Source organism: Durio zibethinus, chromosome 1, assembly GCF_047325235.1.
Source record: "Durio zibethinus cultivar Kanyao isolate XHJ-2024 chromosome 1, ASM4732523v1, whole genome shotgun sequence".
Taxonomy (NCBI): domain Eukaryota; kingdom Viridiplantae; phylum Streptophyta; class Magnoliopsida; order Malvales; family Malvaceae; genus Durio; species Durio zibethinus.
In genome coordinates, this window is record NC_143162.1 from 5,741,389 (window position 1) to 5,757,826 (window position 16,438).

General features: G+C 29.2%; 2 protein-coding genes across 2 annotated transcripts; both read right to left on the bottom strand.

Moving 5' to 3' along the window:
- Nucleotides 1-47: 47 nt before the first annotated feature.
- Nucleotides 48-2,228, bottom strand: LOC111311861 (cell number regulator 8-like). Its single transcript, XM_022911651.2, has 3 exons — nucleotides 1,752-2,228; nucleotides 878-1,080; nucleotides 48-450 (listed from the first exon to the last, which is right to left on the bottom strand). Exons 1-3 carry the CDS (start codon nucleotides 2,053-2,055, stop codon nucleotides 211-213), a joined length of 747 nt encoding a protein of 248 aa, XP_022767386.2. The 5' UTR covers nucleotides 2,056-2,228; the 3' UTR covers nucleotides 48-210.
- A 10,355-nt stretch (nucleotides 2,229-12,583) lies between these two features.
- On the bottom strand, nucleotides 12,584-13,552 carry LOC111311045 (uncharacterized). Its single transcript, XM_022910424.2, has 3 exons — nucleotides 13,299-13,552; nucleotides 12,961-13,139; nucleotides 12,584-12,872 (listed from the first exon to the last, which is right to left on the bottom strand). The coding sequence occupies exons 1-3, from the start codon at nucleotides 13,384-13,386 to the stop codon at nucleotides 12,852-12,854; spliced, it is 288 nt and encodes a 95-aa protein (XP_022766159.2). The 5' UTR covers nucleotides 13,387-13,552; the 3' UTR covers nucleotides 12,584-12,851.
- Between the last annotated feature and the right edge of the window lie 2,886 nt (nucleotides 13,553-16,438).

The following is a 16,438-nucleotide window of genomic DNA, read 5'->3' on the forward strand; positions in this document are numbered from 1 at the left end:
ATCACTTATATTATAATTTTATTTAATTTTTTTTTTAAACAGAATGATTTAATTTGTGCAGAAATAGATACTATTAATTGATTGATATAAAAACATAACCAAGATTACTAGCGAATTGTATTTTTCCGACATGATATCACACTGGTGAAATGAGGACGAGCTAGATAATAGATTTTTTTCAATGTAAGACAGGACATGGGAAGCATGCACTCAGGTCCCGCGGCCCATGGTCTGCTCCGCAGGAGGGGTCATGACCAGGACAGGCTGAGCATTGAACCCAGGATGAGGCAACCTTCGACGAAGCTCACGGCCTTCCTGGCAAAGAGCACATGCATGGCAGAAAAAATGTGTTGCAAAGTCACAGGCTGACTCACACTGTTCACGTTGCACCTCATCTTCCACGCAGCTCCCACAGCATCCACATGACCTGTTAAATGCTTCACAGGTGCCCTGTTCATCCAAAGAAAACCACAAAATAAATCTTGAAAGCTCTTCCATAGTTCATGTTATTCCTTTGATTCTACGCCTAAAACCCCTAGTTGTCCCCCCACAAGAAAAACACAACCAAGGGATAAACAAAGTCAATAGGGAACAATGTGTATGAAAATGAGGAGACAGCCAAACATTGATTTCCCCACCACCAAGACCATAGGATGGTAGAACTTCCAAAAACCAAATCAAACAAAGGATAGATAGAGGGACATTGAACTTGTGTCATTACTATTAGAAAGAAACATTGATCAACAAAACGTTGTATAACAGAACAGTTCTAACCACCAAATGCAAAAGCCATATCATGCTTAATGAGCCAGTTGAAATTATATAAATCATCTGAAAAAGTACAAGTTAAGGAAGATGAAAGATAAGATTTTCTTGCCTCCAAATTAAACTTTTGCCGAATGGCAGTACGAGTAGGGTATGATAAGCATGGTGCAAGACAATTCCAGCCAAAACATAAATTTCCAATCAGGTAGACAAAAGAGTAAGGTATGCAGTGATCTGCAAAGGTCCCTCGAGCAGATCCAAATCTTTCAACATTGCTTCCATACAGCACACAAGGAGCCATGCTTCCAAGTAGACCTGCCCAAAATATCATATTTAGAAATTCAGAGCGAAATAAGCGTACAAAAATTTCACAGGTGACAAATTAGATACACAAAAATATGAGTTCGTTTTTTATTCCCTCACTGAAATTTTTAACTCCACACCTAATCCTGCTTTTGGAATCTAAAAATTCTATTAATGGACGAAATAATTTCTTCAAAAATATCTGGTAATATATTCTCTCGAACTTTTTTAGCTCCAGAAGCAAATTCGAACTTCTTAAATCACAAAAGATTGTATAAAAATTTAACACTAACCAAAAATTAATTGATCATAGAATAGAAACAATGAACAAGATTACAATCACAACCCATCTTTTAATCATTGCAAAACATACAAAAAACATATTTGGTGTTTTCATTTTCCTTTTCTTTCCTTCTTTTCCCATTCTAAATTCCAATATCTCTTGTGGCCAAAAAAAAATTTCCAACATCTCTACAATCAAGATCATTTTTTTTTTACAAGAAAAAAAGACAGAAATACAGCTTTAAGTTTATAAAGTATGTCAATCATTTGCATATAGTGGCAGAAGCATAAAGTTCAAAGCAATTATAATTTAGCTTCTAATTGCAGGAAACAAATTTAACAAATTTCTACGGTACCAGGTCCAATTAGGAAATCCTCAAATAAATTATATAAAGACTTACAAACTTCAATGTCGCTGCTGCAAAAGCCATCGTTACGACCAAGACAAGCAAGGATGGAGGAGTCCCACTGAGACCAGCCCATGGGTTCTCCAACAACACCCCCATGGACCAACGGCAGCCCATCTGCCGTCCACCCAAATCCAGCCCCCTTACTAACTCCAGGCGAAGTTGCCACCTCGGCGGTAGCTTCCTTTGTCTTTGTACCATTTAGTTTCTTCTTCTCATCTTCTTCAAGCACTTGATTGCTCAAAAGAGGACTCGATTCGTCGCGATCGGTGCTGTTGCTGCCATTGTCATTTTCCATTTTTATGGGATTTTTTTTCTTTCGATTTGATTTTGGAAGAGAGAGATCAGAATTTTAAAAGCTGTAAGAAAATTTTAAAATTAGATTTGGATGAAATGGGACAAAACACAAGAGGTCAAAAAAGGTTTTGACCTTGTCGATCTTGGCCTCCTTGTGTGTAAGAAACAAAGCTCATTAAATTTTTTTTGTTTGTTTATATATATTTCTTTTGCTGTCCGAATACGGAGTTTTGATTTGTCCGAAATTAACTTGTCTTTATCATGGCACAAATACGGCCCAATAACGGGCCCATTGTCTCCCTTCCTCCCTACCCTCCTTAAGGTATTGTGGCGACCATAAAAAATACTGGTTAAGAAAAATGGCATCTTTTCTCATTGCTCGTTAAGTAATTTTAGATTGATAAGTAAATTTTATATTTAATAAATATGAAAAATTTTGAAAATTATTTTAGTTTTTGCAAAACAAATAAACCTAAATATTATTTTTTAATTTATGAATTAATTCAAATGATTTATATAATTTTCTTAAGAGATAAATTCCTATAAAGTTAAAATTTGATCCCAACACATAAATTTTTCTTTCATAATTTTTTCAGATTTTGATCTTTTTTTATATAAAAAAGATTTTAAAATAAATATAATTGATATTACATTTATAATAATATTTTTTATTAAACCAAATAATTGACTATTAATTGAATAATTTATGATGCATTGAGGGAAGATACAAAAGTATTACTATATAATACTTTTAAATTGTGCTTTTGGATACTAATTAGCAAAACTCTATAAAAATATACAAATACTATTTTTAATGTATTTTAATGCTTTTTAAAAAAACTAGAAATAGCCACCTCGTTACGTTTATTATTAATGGGATTCCTCGTGGTTGGAGCGCTCATATAGTTTGGACCCTCGTCACTGAAGGCTTCCTATATGCTTGAAAGCTCGGCTTTGGGACGGAAGAGGATTTTCAGGGGATTAGGAAGGGAGTCTTCGAAAATGCACTTATTCCTGTGTATTCAGAAGGACCGAAAATGCTTACAAATTGGTTGTAGAATCCATAAGCGTCATTCGAATGAATGTCCTTGATGGTTAGCCATTGTTTGATCCATTCAATGAGACTTCCAAATCTGAAGCAATCCATCTTGAGTGTAAGATTAGAAGCAAACCAAACTGCTCTTACCAGAGGGCACTGAACAAAAAAGTGTTCCCTAGTTTCCAATTCTGGTTTGCATAAGGCACAGTAGCTAAAGGTGCCAATTTTGCGTTTCAAGAGTTCACTATGAATTGGAATGCAATTGTTGTAAATCTTAAATTGGAAGATAATAATTTTGTAAGGAAGTTTCAGATTCTAGATTTTTTTTCATATATCGAATTGTTTCACTGAGCCATTTTGAGTACTCCCTTTCTCCAATAGTTTCCAATAAACAGATCTAACGGTAAATTCACCATTAAAGTTCCGTTGGTTTTACAGAAATTTATTTTCAGAAAATATTTTTTGAAAAATATTTATATTTTTTTAAAAAATAGAAAATATCTATTATTTAAATAAGTTAATAAAAATATTTTTTATTGTTTGGTTGTTTTATAAAAAATCTGTTTTTTTTTTCAACTAATATTAACATAACTATTAAAATATTAAAAATTATTTATTATTAAAGTATATTGAAACTATTTATTATTAAAATTATTAATATTAAAAAATAATTATATGTTAATAATAATATTTAATATTTAAATATTATATTAATGTAAAAAATACTTAAATAAAACTATTTTTTATTTTTTATACTAATATTTTGAAATATTTAAAATAGTATTACTATTCTTAAAATATTATTTTTATTAATATTAAAGTAGTAATATTCATTATTAAAATAGTAATATAAATACCTTAATAAATAAAATATAAAATTATATATTTTAAACTAAAAATAATAAGAAATTATTAAAAATATTCATATTATGAAAATAATATTATTTTATCATTTAACATTAATTATTAAAATAATAAAAATCTTACGATATATTTTATTATTTATTATTAAAATAATAATATAACTTAATTTATTATTGAAATACTAAAAATATTTATGTTTAATAATGTACAAAACAAAAATATTTAAAATTGAAAGACTTTTATTGTTAATATTTTAATTTTTTAAAATTTAAATTAAATAAAATATTTTTATTAATATAATAATATTTTAAATTAAATCAAATCAAATTTGAATTTAAAATATTATATTCAAAGTCTTATTTGAATAGAATTATAAAAGTATTTAAAATTAAAATATTAAGACCTTTAATATTAATATTTTAATTTTTAAGTAAAATTAAATCAAAATACTATTTTTAATATAATAATATTTTGAATATGATCAAATTAAGTTTGAGTTTAAAAAAATATGTACAAGATCTTACTTAAATAAAATTATATTTAAATATATTGATAAATAATTCCACTCATGAATAGCTCTTTTTTGGAAATTATGTTTCCCTTGTAAAAAAAATAATTTTCTAAAAAATTATCTCATTTTCGTTAACTAATAATTAATTTTTCATTAATCCATCATTTTTTATTAAATAAATATTTGAAAAATATATAAATCAATTTTTAAAAGTCATTTTTCACTAAACAAACTGAGCCTAAAGTTGAACTTCCGTACCAACTTGTCTTCACAACTAGAATCGAAGAACACTTTTCTTTAAATGTTTTATGTAGGAGTATAATCGAATCAAATCGAGCTAATACAATAAAAAGTTCGAGCTTGAGCTCGACTCCCAACTCAAGACTCGATACTCGACTTAAACTCGATCGAGTTTTATTTTTCTAACTCGAACTTGATTCATAATCGAAATTGAGCTACTCGAGCTCGCTCGATTAATATATATATATATATATATGTATATATATAAAAGCTCGATTTTTATACATGAAAAAAGCTTAACTATTTGTGCTCGAGCTCGAGCTTGAGATCAAGATATTTTACAATTATTTTTTATCAAACCTAATAGATATTATATTTTCAAGATAATAACAATAATAATAGCAACAACAACAAGAACAATAATAATAATAATAACTTACACAACAATCAAATCTAAACAAATAAAAGTCACATCAAAGGATTCAAATACAACACACAAATATAAGACGTAATGAAACTTAGAAATTAAAGTCCTAATTGAAAGATATTAAATATCCAAGCAAATAAGTGCACATATAAGTTACAACAATACATAAGCTATCTTCACAGTATTATGTCTTCAAATGAATATTGGGCTCATATTGTTTTTCAACAAACCTACAGAAAAGAATAAGTACAAAACAAATAAATTATAATTAACAATAAGAATAATAATAAAACCACCCACGTAAGAAAAAGATTGTAATATTATTACAATGATCAATAACTTTAAATTTTTAACATTAGCATCAACATGGATTTTATCTTGTCAATTGCCTTATAATCAGAGCAAAAAAATATAAACAGTGTCTTGTCAATTGCCTTAACATGAGTTTCTATCATTAGTTAACTTATGGTTCATAAACTATAATGCAAAAAGCTCAATCTAGACTAGCTACTACCTATTTTTCTTTAATAATGTTATGACAAATTAAAAGTATTTAATAATAATATTTCATACATATATAGAAGACATTAGATATCTTCACTTTAGGGAATTCTGAGTGCAATCTCAATTGATTTCTTCTCTTTCTATATAGATAAAGTAAAAAAACATAATAATTAAAAATTAGATTAAAGCAATGATAGTCACCCAATAACAAAATAATAATAAAAAAACTCACTTCGTTCTTCTTTTTCACTCTATGAAGATTTCGACACCAATCTTTTTCACAAAGTAATGCTTGCACTGTGTCAGGAGATAAAGAAGCATGATAAGTATCAATAACTCTATCTCTTGCACTAAAGGTAGCCTATAAAGCCACGGTAGTGATAGAAATAGCAAGTATATCCCGAGCCATCTTTGATAAAATACGATACTTCAAAGTACTCACTTTTCACCATTTCAAAGAATCAAACTTAGTGAAATCTCTTTCACAAATAAAGTAACCCTCAACTAGGTAGACATCTAGATCAGATTGTTATGGTTGAACAGTTTCAACTAATTTTACATAATTTGTAAATTCAGACCAACCAAAAAAAGAAGCTTTTATATTCATACCACTAATACCACTATCATGCACTTGAGTTTCAGTACTATGCTCATTGTCAAATTGACACTCACGAGTATATTCCTTATAAATCTCATAAAAGGCCTCTCGAACTCTAGCACTATTTTCTCTTGCTTGTCTATTAGGGTATATTCGAGGAAAGCAAAATTCAACCACCCTCATTTTGTACCTTGGATCCAAGATAGCTACTATGGCTATTAACAAATTACATTTTCCCTAATACTTATCAAATTTATTTTTCATCGTACAAACAATTGCTTGAACAAATTCATTTTCACCATTCATCCTTTTATCCAACAACACTTTCACATGATAAACTTCATTCAAAAATAGGTTTGAAGTTGGATAATCACTTCCAGAAATGATTTTAGTGGTTGAATTAAAAATTTTTTAAATCTCACAAACTTTCTCCACCTTTTCCCAATTTTCATGACTTAGATAACATTCATAATAAGATTTTTATTCTTTGAGTCTTGAAAACATTTTTTTGAATTTGATTGTAGTTGACAACATCTCGAATGTTAAATTTTAACGTGTTTTACAATTAAGAATGAGTTTTCTATCGAGTAACTGTAACTATTGTACTATATCAAAAAATAATTTAAGTCTTGCCTAATTCTGATTAATAAAATTGATAATTTCATGAATATCACCAATCACATTCTTAATCTCAGAAAGGTCATCTTGAACCATGAGATTTAAGATGTGCGCATAACACTGAATATGAAATAACTTTTCTTCACAAAGCAACCTCTTATTTCTTGAAAAGTATCTTTAAGAATTCTAATTGTCACATCATTGCTTGAAGCATTATCCACAAAAAGTGTAAACACCTTGTTTTTAATTCTCTATTTCTTTAAATGCTTAAAAATACAATTGACAATCTCAACACCATGATGAGGAAGAGGTATGTGAATAAAGCTAATAACACACTTTTGCAATCTCCAATTAGAATTTATAAAGTGTGCTGTAAAAACCATGTACTCAATCTTTTGATTACTTGATTTTCATAAATCTGTTGTCAAATTAATCTTGCTGACAGTCTTCAACAATGCCTTTAATTTTTTTTTTTTTGCTTCATAAACTTGCATGCAATATTTTTTAATAGTATTACGTGATATCTTTTCCCATTCAAGCATCCCATATTTTTGCATCCTGTTAAAACCTTTATCTTCTATAATTGAAAAAGGATGCTCGTGCATAAGTATCTAATTTGCAACTACCTTTCTCATCTTTGCTATATCAAACTTGCCATTTGTGAGAGCAGGTAGTATTTGTACATCACCACATGTGCTACTGGCTGAAAGTTGAACATTTGTTATTGATTCTGAAAATTTTTTTGTTTAACACAACTTATCAAGTGCCTCTTAAATTAAGTTATACTTTTACTTACATTTATTGCTAGCTTTTTCTTGTAATGGACACACTCTCTTTTTTTAGAACCATCAAGAAAAGTAACTTCTTTTAACTTCAACCAAACAACAAATATCTTTTGCCTCTTTTTTCATTACCTTCTTGACACTATTCAAAGTCCGCATCATCACATTCTCTATCATTAGCATTGGTGACTGGTATTTTATTTGTGTTACCATCAGTGCCATCTATAGCTTCATTCATTGAATTATTACCATCATCTGACACAATTCGACCGGCAAAAAAATTTGTTGTCTACTGAATTGGTACATAAGAGATATCCGGTGTGGTTAATGACATGTTTAGTTTCCTATAACAAAAAAAAAGATAAATCAAAACAATAATTCAATTTTGAGATCAAGTAATAATGCAAACAAGTTGTTAGAAATATGTGTGATAAATTCTTTTGCGAGAAACATGCCAAACAAGTTGCAAGAACAAATTATTAGAAAAGTATGAAATTTTATTCTTTGAAAAAATATACTAATATTGTAGGAATTTTAATAAATTTAAGATTACCTACTTCGATAATAATTTGAATTTCTAAAATCAATTTATTTATACTTACTTCACAAACTCCTAAAATTTTATTTTTTTTATTTTACACTTTAAAATTTAAATAGATTCTTTGGTTTTTTTTTTTATTTAAGGAATAACTATTAACGTTGTTCACTAATTTTGTCAGTCCTAAATTTTAGGGTGAATATCAAGATTTGGCAAAAGAAAATTTAAAAGAGAGAATTTTTTTACTAAGATAATTAAAATGAATATTTCTTATTAATTTTTACAATTATACGTGCCTAGTTAGTATTTATATAACATTTACTTCAATCCCATTAGAAATAAATGTCAGGTCATATTCTAACAAATATAATATGCATAAAAAAGAAAAGTGTTCACATCATATAGTCCCCTAGAAACTAGCGATGAACTATATCGAAGCTCAAATTATGAATATAACTAAAAAAAACATAGCTAATGACTTTTTTTAAAAAATAATATGAACCATCCAAAAGTTTTTCTGCTGATAAAGCTTATTGTGCAAGTCTTAAGGTGGCCCAAATTCAATTACTTTCTTGCTAGTAATAAAGAGACTTTTGGTTTACGAAATTTAGTATTTAAATGCAACTTCGCTATCCCATGAGCTATAAGATTTTGCTTGCTGGATAACAAAAAAGAATTGGTTTGGAAGATCACTAATTCACTATCTATTAGCTATAGTCAAGTCATAAACTTGTTTTTTTTGTTAGTTTTTTATTCCAATCAGATATTCTTATACTTCTTGCTTCTACTCATTCTTATTTAAACCACCTTTAAGCGTGAATTGAAAGCCTAACATAAAAATGTTTAATAAAAAATGGCCCTCAAAAAGTATTTGTCATGGAAAAATATCATTCCCAACTACATCAAACCCAAGTACCCATCTTCAGGTCCTAAAGTTCATGCTACCAAACAAAGTCCTAACTAAAGGCCATTACTCTCTGATATTAACCACCCTGGCTCTTCACTTTCACTGAGCAATCGTTCAAATTCTCTTATAAGCCTTCATATATTTACCTTCAATAAGCTAGAAGTGATAACACACAAGTTCTGCAAGAGTAATTTTCACAGTAAATGTGGGTTTGGACCTGTATACAAGGGATTCATTGATGACAATCTCAGGCCTGGCTTGAAAGCTCAACCTGTTGCTGTAAAGGTCCTTGATTTGGATGGCACTCAAGGGCATAGGGAGTAGCTGGTGGGTTTTGATGGTTATGACTTAGGACTGGACTAGTGCAAGTGAAGAATGTGCAGATTAAGGGCGTGCAATAGTCTGGTCTACTCATGGATCATCATGGACCGAGCTTAGGATAGTAATAAATTTGATGTGTAATCTAAACTACCCGTGATCCAAAAATTTCATGAAGATATTTGGAAAGGCTCTAAAAGAATGTTTTGATAAACAAAAAGGTAGCACAAGATAACTCTGTAACTATAAAACAAATCAGACATAAGAAAGGCAGCACGCAGAAAAACACTTACTATACAAAAAGGCAGCATGCAGCAGCCTACTATAACTTTGATTTGTCTTGAATTTGAGTTGGTTTGGTCTAAGCTAGCTTTGAAATATTGGAAGAGAATGGGACTCGAGAGGAAAAGGCATCGCAAGGGTTTTTTGGTGAGATGAGAGAGATAAGGAAAAAGAGTGAAAGAAAAAAATAAAATTTTAGGATTTTTTAAGTTAAAGGTAAAAAAGTAATTTTATAAATAAAATAATAAAAATATATATAATAGAAAAGCTTAATTAGGCTCGTGAGCTATTCGAGTCGGATACTAATATGTTAGAATTTGACTTATTTAATAAGTCGAGTTACTCAAACTCGAGCTCTGCTTGATAATAATCGAATCGAATTTAAATTTTAATCAAGTCAAATATGAGTAGCTTGCAAGTACTAATGTATCATTTACACCTCTAGTCTTGTGCCAATGTTAAGTCAAAAAGACATAAGTGAGCATCGGGAGCTGAGACTTTCAGATAGGGTAAAAATTGCATTCCACTTCGTAATGTTATTGTAAATTTAATATATAATTTAATAGAAGTATTATAATAAATTTTAAATAAAATATCATATGTTAAATTTTATGAATTAATGACAAGAGTATTTCAATAATTTAATATGTAATTAATTTTACATTATATTAAATTTTCATATGTAATTTAATAAGGCCTTATAGTAAATTTCAAATAGGTAACTTTTGAAAATTTTATAAAGTAATGACAATGATATTTTAGAAATTTAATATATAATTAATTTTATATTATGTTAAAATTTAATACGTAACTTGATAAAGACATTATAATAATTTTAAAATAAAATACCACATGTTAACTTCCTTTGACTTACTCATAAACATATTATAGTAATTTTGATAAGATGAGTATTATAGTAATTTTGACTAATTATAGTATGAGACGTATTTCCATAATTATATTAGGAGGTTCCTTGAGGATTATTTTAATATATAATTATTAATATTCATTAAAGATAGGGAATAATTGTTAAATTTTTTTAAGAAAACCTTTGCACGCATTTTTTTTTTAAATATTGATTTTTATGGTATATATATAAAAGGGATCCACTTATACTAGTATAAATGTTACATATTTTTTTACTATTAGATCAAAATGACTAAGTGTGAAACATTTACACTAATGTAAATGAATCTCTACTATATATGTATATATATATATATATGAGAAAGGATCAACTTATATTATATAATTATATATATAATCAACTTACACAATGTAAAATTAAAAAAATTTTACTCATTTTTTTAATAATTAATTTCAATAAATATATCTAAACGCACTTTGACTTATACAATTATACTTTGTTACTATTAGTGTGGAATAAAAAATTTTATTTAAGAGACTTAAATTAAATATACTAAATAATAATAATAATAAAAAAAACTGAAACCTACATATCTCTTTATAATTGTTAAAAATTTTAAATTATCCTTAATGCAATTTCATATTTTAAACACATATTATAATAATTTCGTTATCTATATTTTTAAATGTATCTTTTTCAATATATCCAACTACTATGAATTAAGAAGAAAAATTCCTCCATAAACTTAGAAATAATGTTTAAGTCTACAAAGTTAGAAAATGAGATAAAATTTGTAAGCAAGAGAAACTCAGTTTGAATACTCTTTCAAGAATGCATAGCGTCGGATTGTTGTCTATTGCTGGTTTTGATCGAATGAGTGAAAGAACAATGAACGAAAAAAAAAATGGAAGAAAGAAACGATAAATGTGTGTTAAAACTAAACTAACAAGTAAATAACTTTTTATTTTCTTAATTAAATGTTTTGTGCTTTGGGATTCATAAACAAATTATCTCATAAATTTTGTTAGCACAACGGAGGCTAAGGCTCCCACTAACCGCATATAGATCCGCCCTTTATTGGTTGGACTACTATGAAAATGTTTTAGATAAGTTTTGAATAAGATATTTTTGTTGGCTTAAAGTAAATTAAGTTGTAAAATAAAAGTGCAATATTGGATGTATTGAGAATGAAATTAATTTTTTGGCCAAAAAAAAAAAAAGGAGAATGGCATTAATTTGGAGGGCATGCATAATCTGGCCCAAGTCCTTAATTTGGCTTCTCTTATGACCCAAAAATTTAGATATATGTTACATTCATGCACAATAAATCTTGCTTATATTTATGGTAGCCACATTGTGCAAAGACCATTGATGAATTGTCCATTAATTGTAAGGGAAAGCTGATAATATATTATAATATAAGGGGACCCATACACTTTTTTTTTTCTTTCCTTTTTTTATAAACTATGGTTAGTGATAAATTTATATTCAGTGCGTTACAATTAAGCCAAGTTTAATTAATTCTTAATTTAACTAGTTTGCAATTATGAAGACTTTGACATAAATTCTTCTTTCTTTTCAATGATTTAATAAATTTTAAATCACTTGTATTATAATTTTATTTAATACCCTTTTTAAACATATTGATTTAATTTGTGTGTAAATATATACAATCATTTGATTGATATAAAAGAACAACTTCAATGTTGTTAGTTCAATAGTACCGAATCGACTTTAATATCAAGAATTTTGAATTCAAACCTTCATCATAACCTACCATACCAATAAAAAAAATTCATTTGACTAATATATGATTGAATACAAGATTTTTTTTTTGGGGGGGGGGGGGGGGTGTGGTCTACTTCTAGCTAAAATTAGAGCATCCATTCCCATAAGTAATTAGATCTTACAACTCAGATATTGATATAGCTGATGAAATTAATGAGATTGGTATTTCCCTTGATTTGTGACAAAAGAAAAAAAAAATTGCAAGAATTCGAAGCTTAGAGAGATAGAAATATATCAATTAATTATCAATAATTACATTTACTCAAACTGATCAGACATATATATCCAGATACAAAATCACACCATATATCCAAATTTACAAATTAAGGTTGATGATACAATTTTAAAGCTACATAAAGACAGAATTAGACTGCCATTCAAAATCAACATCTCTCAAGTTTACTTACGATCTTCATATCTAGAAGAAAAGAAACTAACTAATAGCTATAAACTGCAGTAAAATTTAGCAAAAATTTAACCATTCTAAAAGAGGGGTTCACAACCTTCTTTAATTCACCCATGAATTTTCTTGACCTGCAAAACGATAACAAAAACAAATAAATTTGCTTATCTTTTAAAGCATCTAAGTTTCATTAATAATCAACAATGGAAAGTAACTTACATTTCTTCCTTTGTTGTTACCACCCCTTAAGCCCTTGGAAGTTTTGGAGGTTGGCAAATCGGTTTCCCGGTGAATCCAATGCCTGTGGCCATGAGAATGATCCGGCGGAGGGATTGAAGAGTGTGTCTCCGGACCTCTATAATCTATCTCATACACCTCATCCGAAACATCCAAGCTTCCTAAAAAAACCAGCATCAAATTAATTGAAACTTCCAAAAAAAGAACAAATTTAAGAAACAAATGCTTCATTGTCGGTGAGAAAGGATTCTCAACTATATCATCATATCATTTTGAGGCTGTTTCCACCGAGAATCTAAATGCAGCAAAAGTTTACAAACCTGTTGAAAAGTAAGGTATGGAAAGTAGGAGAAGCAGCAGCAGCAAAATACTGGGGATAGGTCTAAACTTGATGATAATTAGTTCCATGGAAACTGGTAGCTAAAGTTAGATGATGAATTATAGTGACAAGTTTATTTGAGCAGATATATATGTCTAATAAGAGACAGAGGGTCATTTATAAAGGGAAGATAGGGGTCCGGGAGAATTTAAGTCATGGGTTGGTTCACGAAACAAGCAAGGACCAAAAGCAGTTGAGGAAAAACGAAAGAAATTAGGCATTGAACCTGTTGCCATCCACACAGCAATAAGTTGAGAAGCAAAGATGTAGATGTGTTGGGTTGGAACATTTATGAAGCATAACTAGAGACCACACACCTAGCTAATTCTTTTATTCTTTTTTGTTTTATTTTTTTAAAGATTTTGGTTACTTTTTCATTCTTAATTTCTTTAATTATACTTACATATCATCAGTCCTTTTTTATTTAGTTTAGTTTTTTTTTTAATTTTATTTATTGAGACATGGGACAGCTCCATGTGTGTATTATTGAAATGTCTTAATGAGGGACATGCCATGCCATTGAGCTCTACTTGGCTGGCTGGATTTCACATTCTTCACACCTTCTCTTTCTGTTTTGTTTCCTTGCTTGTACTCTAATTTTGATTCATTTATATGTAATAAATTATCAATATATAAATTTTATATTATAAGAACAATAGATAATTAATATTATGTTACCCAAAACTCTATATTCTTGATCATTTTATTCACTATAAGTTTTGAACTCAAAATAAAAAAAAAAAAATAGTATTAAGTTTTTAAATTTGGAGATTTCAAGTACATACTTCAAATTTAGTCTAACAACAAAAAGATTGGTGGGGTTTTGGTTAGATTTTTTCTTGTAAAAATTGGGGCATGGCAATGCTGACATTAATCCATGGTGTGATGTGTTTTGCTTGTGGGGAAAAACAAAGTAATTATTGAAGGGGGAGCTGTTGGAGATAAAGAACCCACTAATTCCCTTAGCCTCAGAAAAATAGTCGATGATCATATCTCGTTGAATTGAATCTTTAGATCCTTTGTCGTTTTAACAAATTGGGAAAGGAAGTTTTAAAATTTCATGGAAAAGGGAAAGACGTAAGAAGACAAAGAATAGCACTGTCCTTTGAGGGAATGTCTTCAAGATCGCCTTGAAGAATAGCACAGGAACTAAAGAAAAAGTTGTCATTTACCTACTATTTTGTAATGGTCAATTGAGGTAAGATGTTAGGAAATTTGGATTAATATATGTGATTTTAAAGGCTTTGACTTGTACTAATTTTATTTTATTTTTTAATTTCAGAAAAGGGAAATTCGTATTATGCATTTATAGCTAAAACTAAATGTTCGGATATATTTTCATTTGTAAGTTTTTTTTTTTTTAAGAAAATTTTAATTATTTAAGATTTTTTACATATTTCCTTACAAAAGAGAAGGTAATTTTTTTTTTACATTTTTTTATATTTAAGCTTTTTTTGTCCTAAAAATATGTTAAATAATATCTCAAGGAATTTATATAGGTGGCATTTACTTTAAGGCAAGCTGACAATCAAGCAAGGATAAGGTGCTTGACTGCTGAGGCAACATGTCCTGGTACTATATCCATTTTAGTCAACAAAACAAGCACAAAAAGCCAAGTACTTAACTCTCATATTCTTCAAATAATGCAAAATTATACTGCATAAAAAAGTAATCAGTGTTTTATTAATTTATTTAGAATAAACCCATTTTATCCAACTAATTTTGAAAATGAAAATCTGGTTGATGAGATAATTGAACTTTTTGAATTTGAAAGTCAAAAGTTCAAATAGAAAGAGTGAATGCTTGTCAATGGTCCCTGTTTGTCGTCTTTTGAAGATTAGTGCCCATATGATTTCCTTGAATGTGTGTCTGGTAATCTAGTTGGGTCCAATGTCAAACAGCTATGCCATGGCTGGATGGGAATGTAATTACCTGCAGGGTTCAAAGTTGTTGGATCCCAATTCCTGATGCCAGTCCTGGAGACAGCAACCTAAATCCTTCATCTCAACCTGTCTAGGAAAATCTACATCTGACATTTTATATCTTCTTACAAACTTATTATATTGTTTTTGTTTTCCTCCCCTGATAGTTTATTTCCAGATCAGTGTTCAGAAGCAGGAAACATAATTCATAAGTTTTGGGAAATTGATTAGTACATTAGTTGCAAAAGATTTCATAATTGGGCTATGGTCAAGCTCATCGCAGCTTGAAAAAAAAAGAAAGTGATTCAGAGCCATGGCAGTCCATTGAATTGATTGATTTGTATCCACTCATCCTTTTGGACTTGGTTTGAACTCAGCATCACCCATAACCTTGAACTCCATCTGCTAACTCACAAAAAGCTGCTGTTTTTCTGTGAACCAAAGGTTTTGAATGCTGATGCTTTTCCCAATGCCTTTTGGTGTTTATTTCAGCATTAAAAATGAATCCAAAGACAAGGTTTCTGCTCTACATATACATAAACAGGAAAACAATTGCTGGAGCTGGACTCTAGTTTGAGCATTTTTTAATCTAGTGGTTGACCTTAGGTACCAAACAAAATCTTAGGGCAAGATACTGGAATGTTGGATCATAATTTGATTCTGAACTCTGCATCTGTTGGTTGCAAAGGTGTTCAAAATCAGATGAATCAGATTCAGACACCAACCGCGAGTCAGGAATTTGGGCCAATAATTTTCCTGATAGCCTGATATTTGGCATAATCTCAATATACATAAATATGCACAAAACTAAGGATGCTGATGTTCTTGTGAGGCTTCCATTGAAAATTTCAAGTATAAAGCTTTTCCTTGGATTGATGAAGTTCTATTACCATTACTCTTAGCACGGGAAGTTCGAGCTATAGCCTATAAAGCTGGGCTGAAACACTACAGCAAAGAATTTATTCTCAACTCAGGCACTGAAGAAGAATAAAATAACAGCAAATTTATAGGCCCTTGAAAGCCATAGATGGGACAACATGAAATAAATGGCAAAAGAGGGATTCAGATTCCAGGGTTTTGGCTCTCCATTTCTTTTTGTTTAAACGGCATGTTGTGTAGTGTTACATATGGCCAAACCTAGGCTTCAAATCAGAATTCA

What these genes read in the sequence shown, in the direction of transcription:
- LOC111311861 (XM_022911651.2), bottom strand. Translation starts at nt 2,055, where the DNA reads ATGGAAAATGACAATGGCAGCAACAGCACCGATCGCGACGAATCGAGT. An exon ending in CAGCAGCGACATTGAAGTTT is followed by an intron (nt 1,081 to 1,751) that starts GTAAGTCTTTAT and finishes TATTTTGGGCAG; the next exon opens with GTCTACTTGGAAGCATGGCT. An exon ending in GGCAAAAGTTTAATTTGGAG is followed by an intron (nt 451 to 877) that starts GCAAGAAAATCT and finishes TTGGATGAACAG; the next exon opens with GGCACCTGTGAAGCATTTAA.
- LOC111311045 (XM_022910424.2), bottom strand. Translation starts at nt 13,386, where the DNA reads ATGGAACTAATTATCATCAAGTTTAGACCTATCCCCAGTATTTTGCTG. An exon ending in CATACCTTACTTTTCAACAG is followed by an intron (nt 13,140 to 13,298) that starts GTTTGTAAACTT and finishes TGGTTTTTTTAG; the next exon opens with GAAGCTTGGATGTTTCGGAT. An exon ending in GTAACAACAAAGGAAGAAAT is followed by an intron (nt 12,873 to 12,960) that starts GTAAGTTACTTT and finishes ATCGTTTTGCAG; the next exon opens with GTCAAGAAAATTCATGGGTG.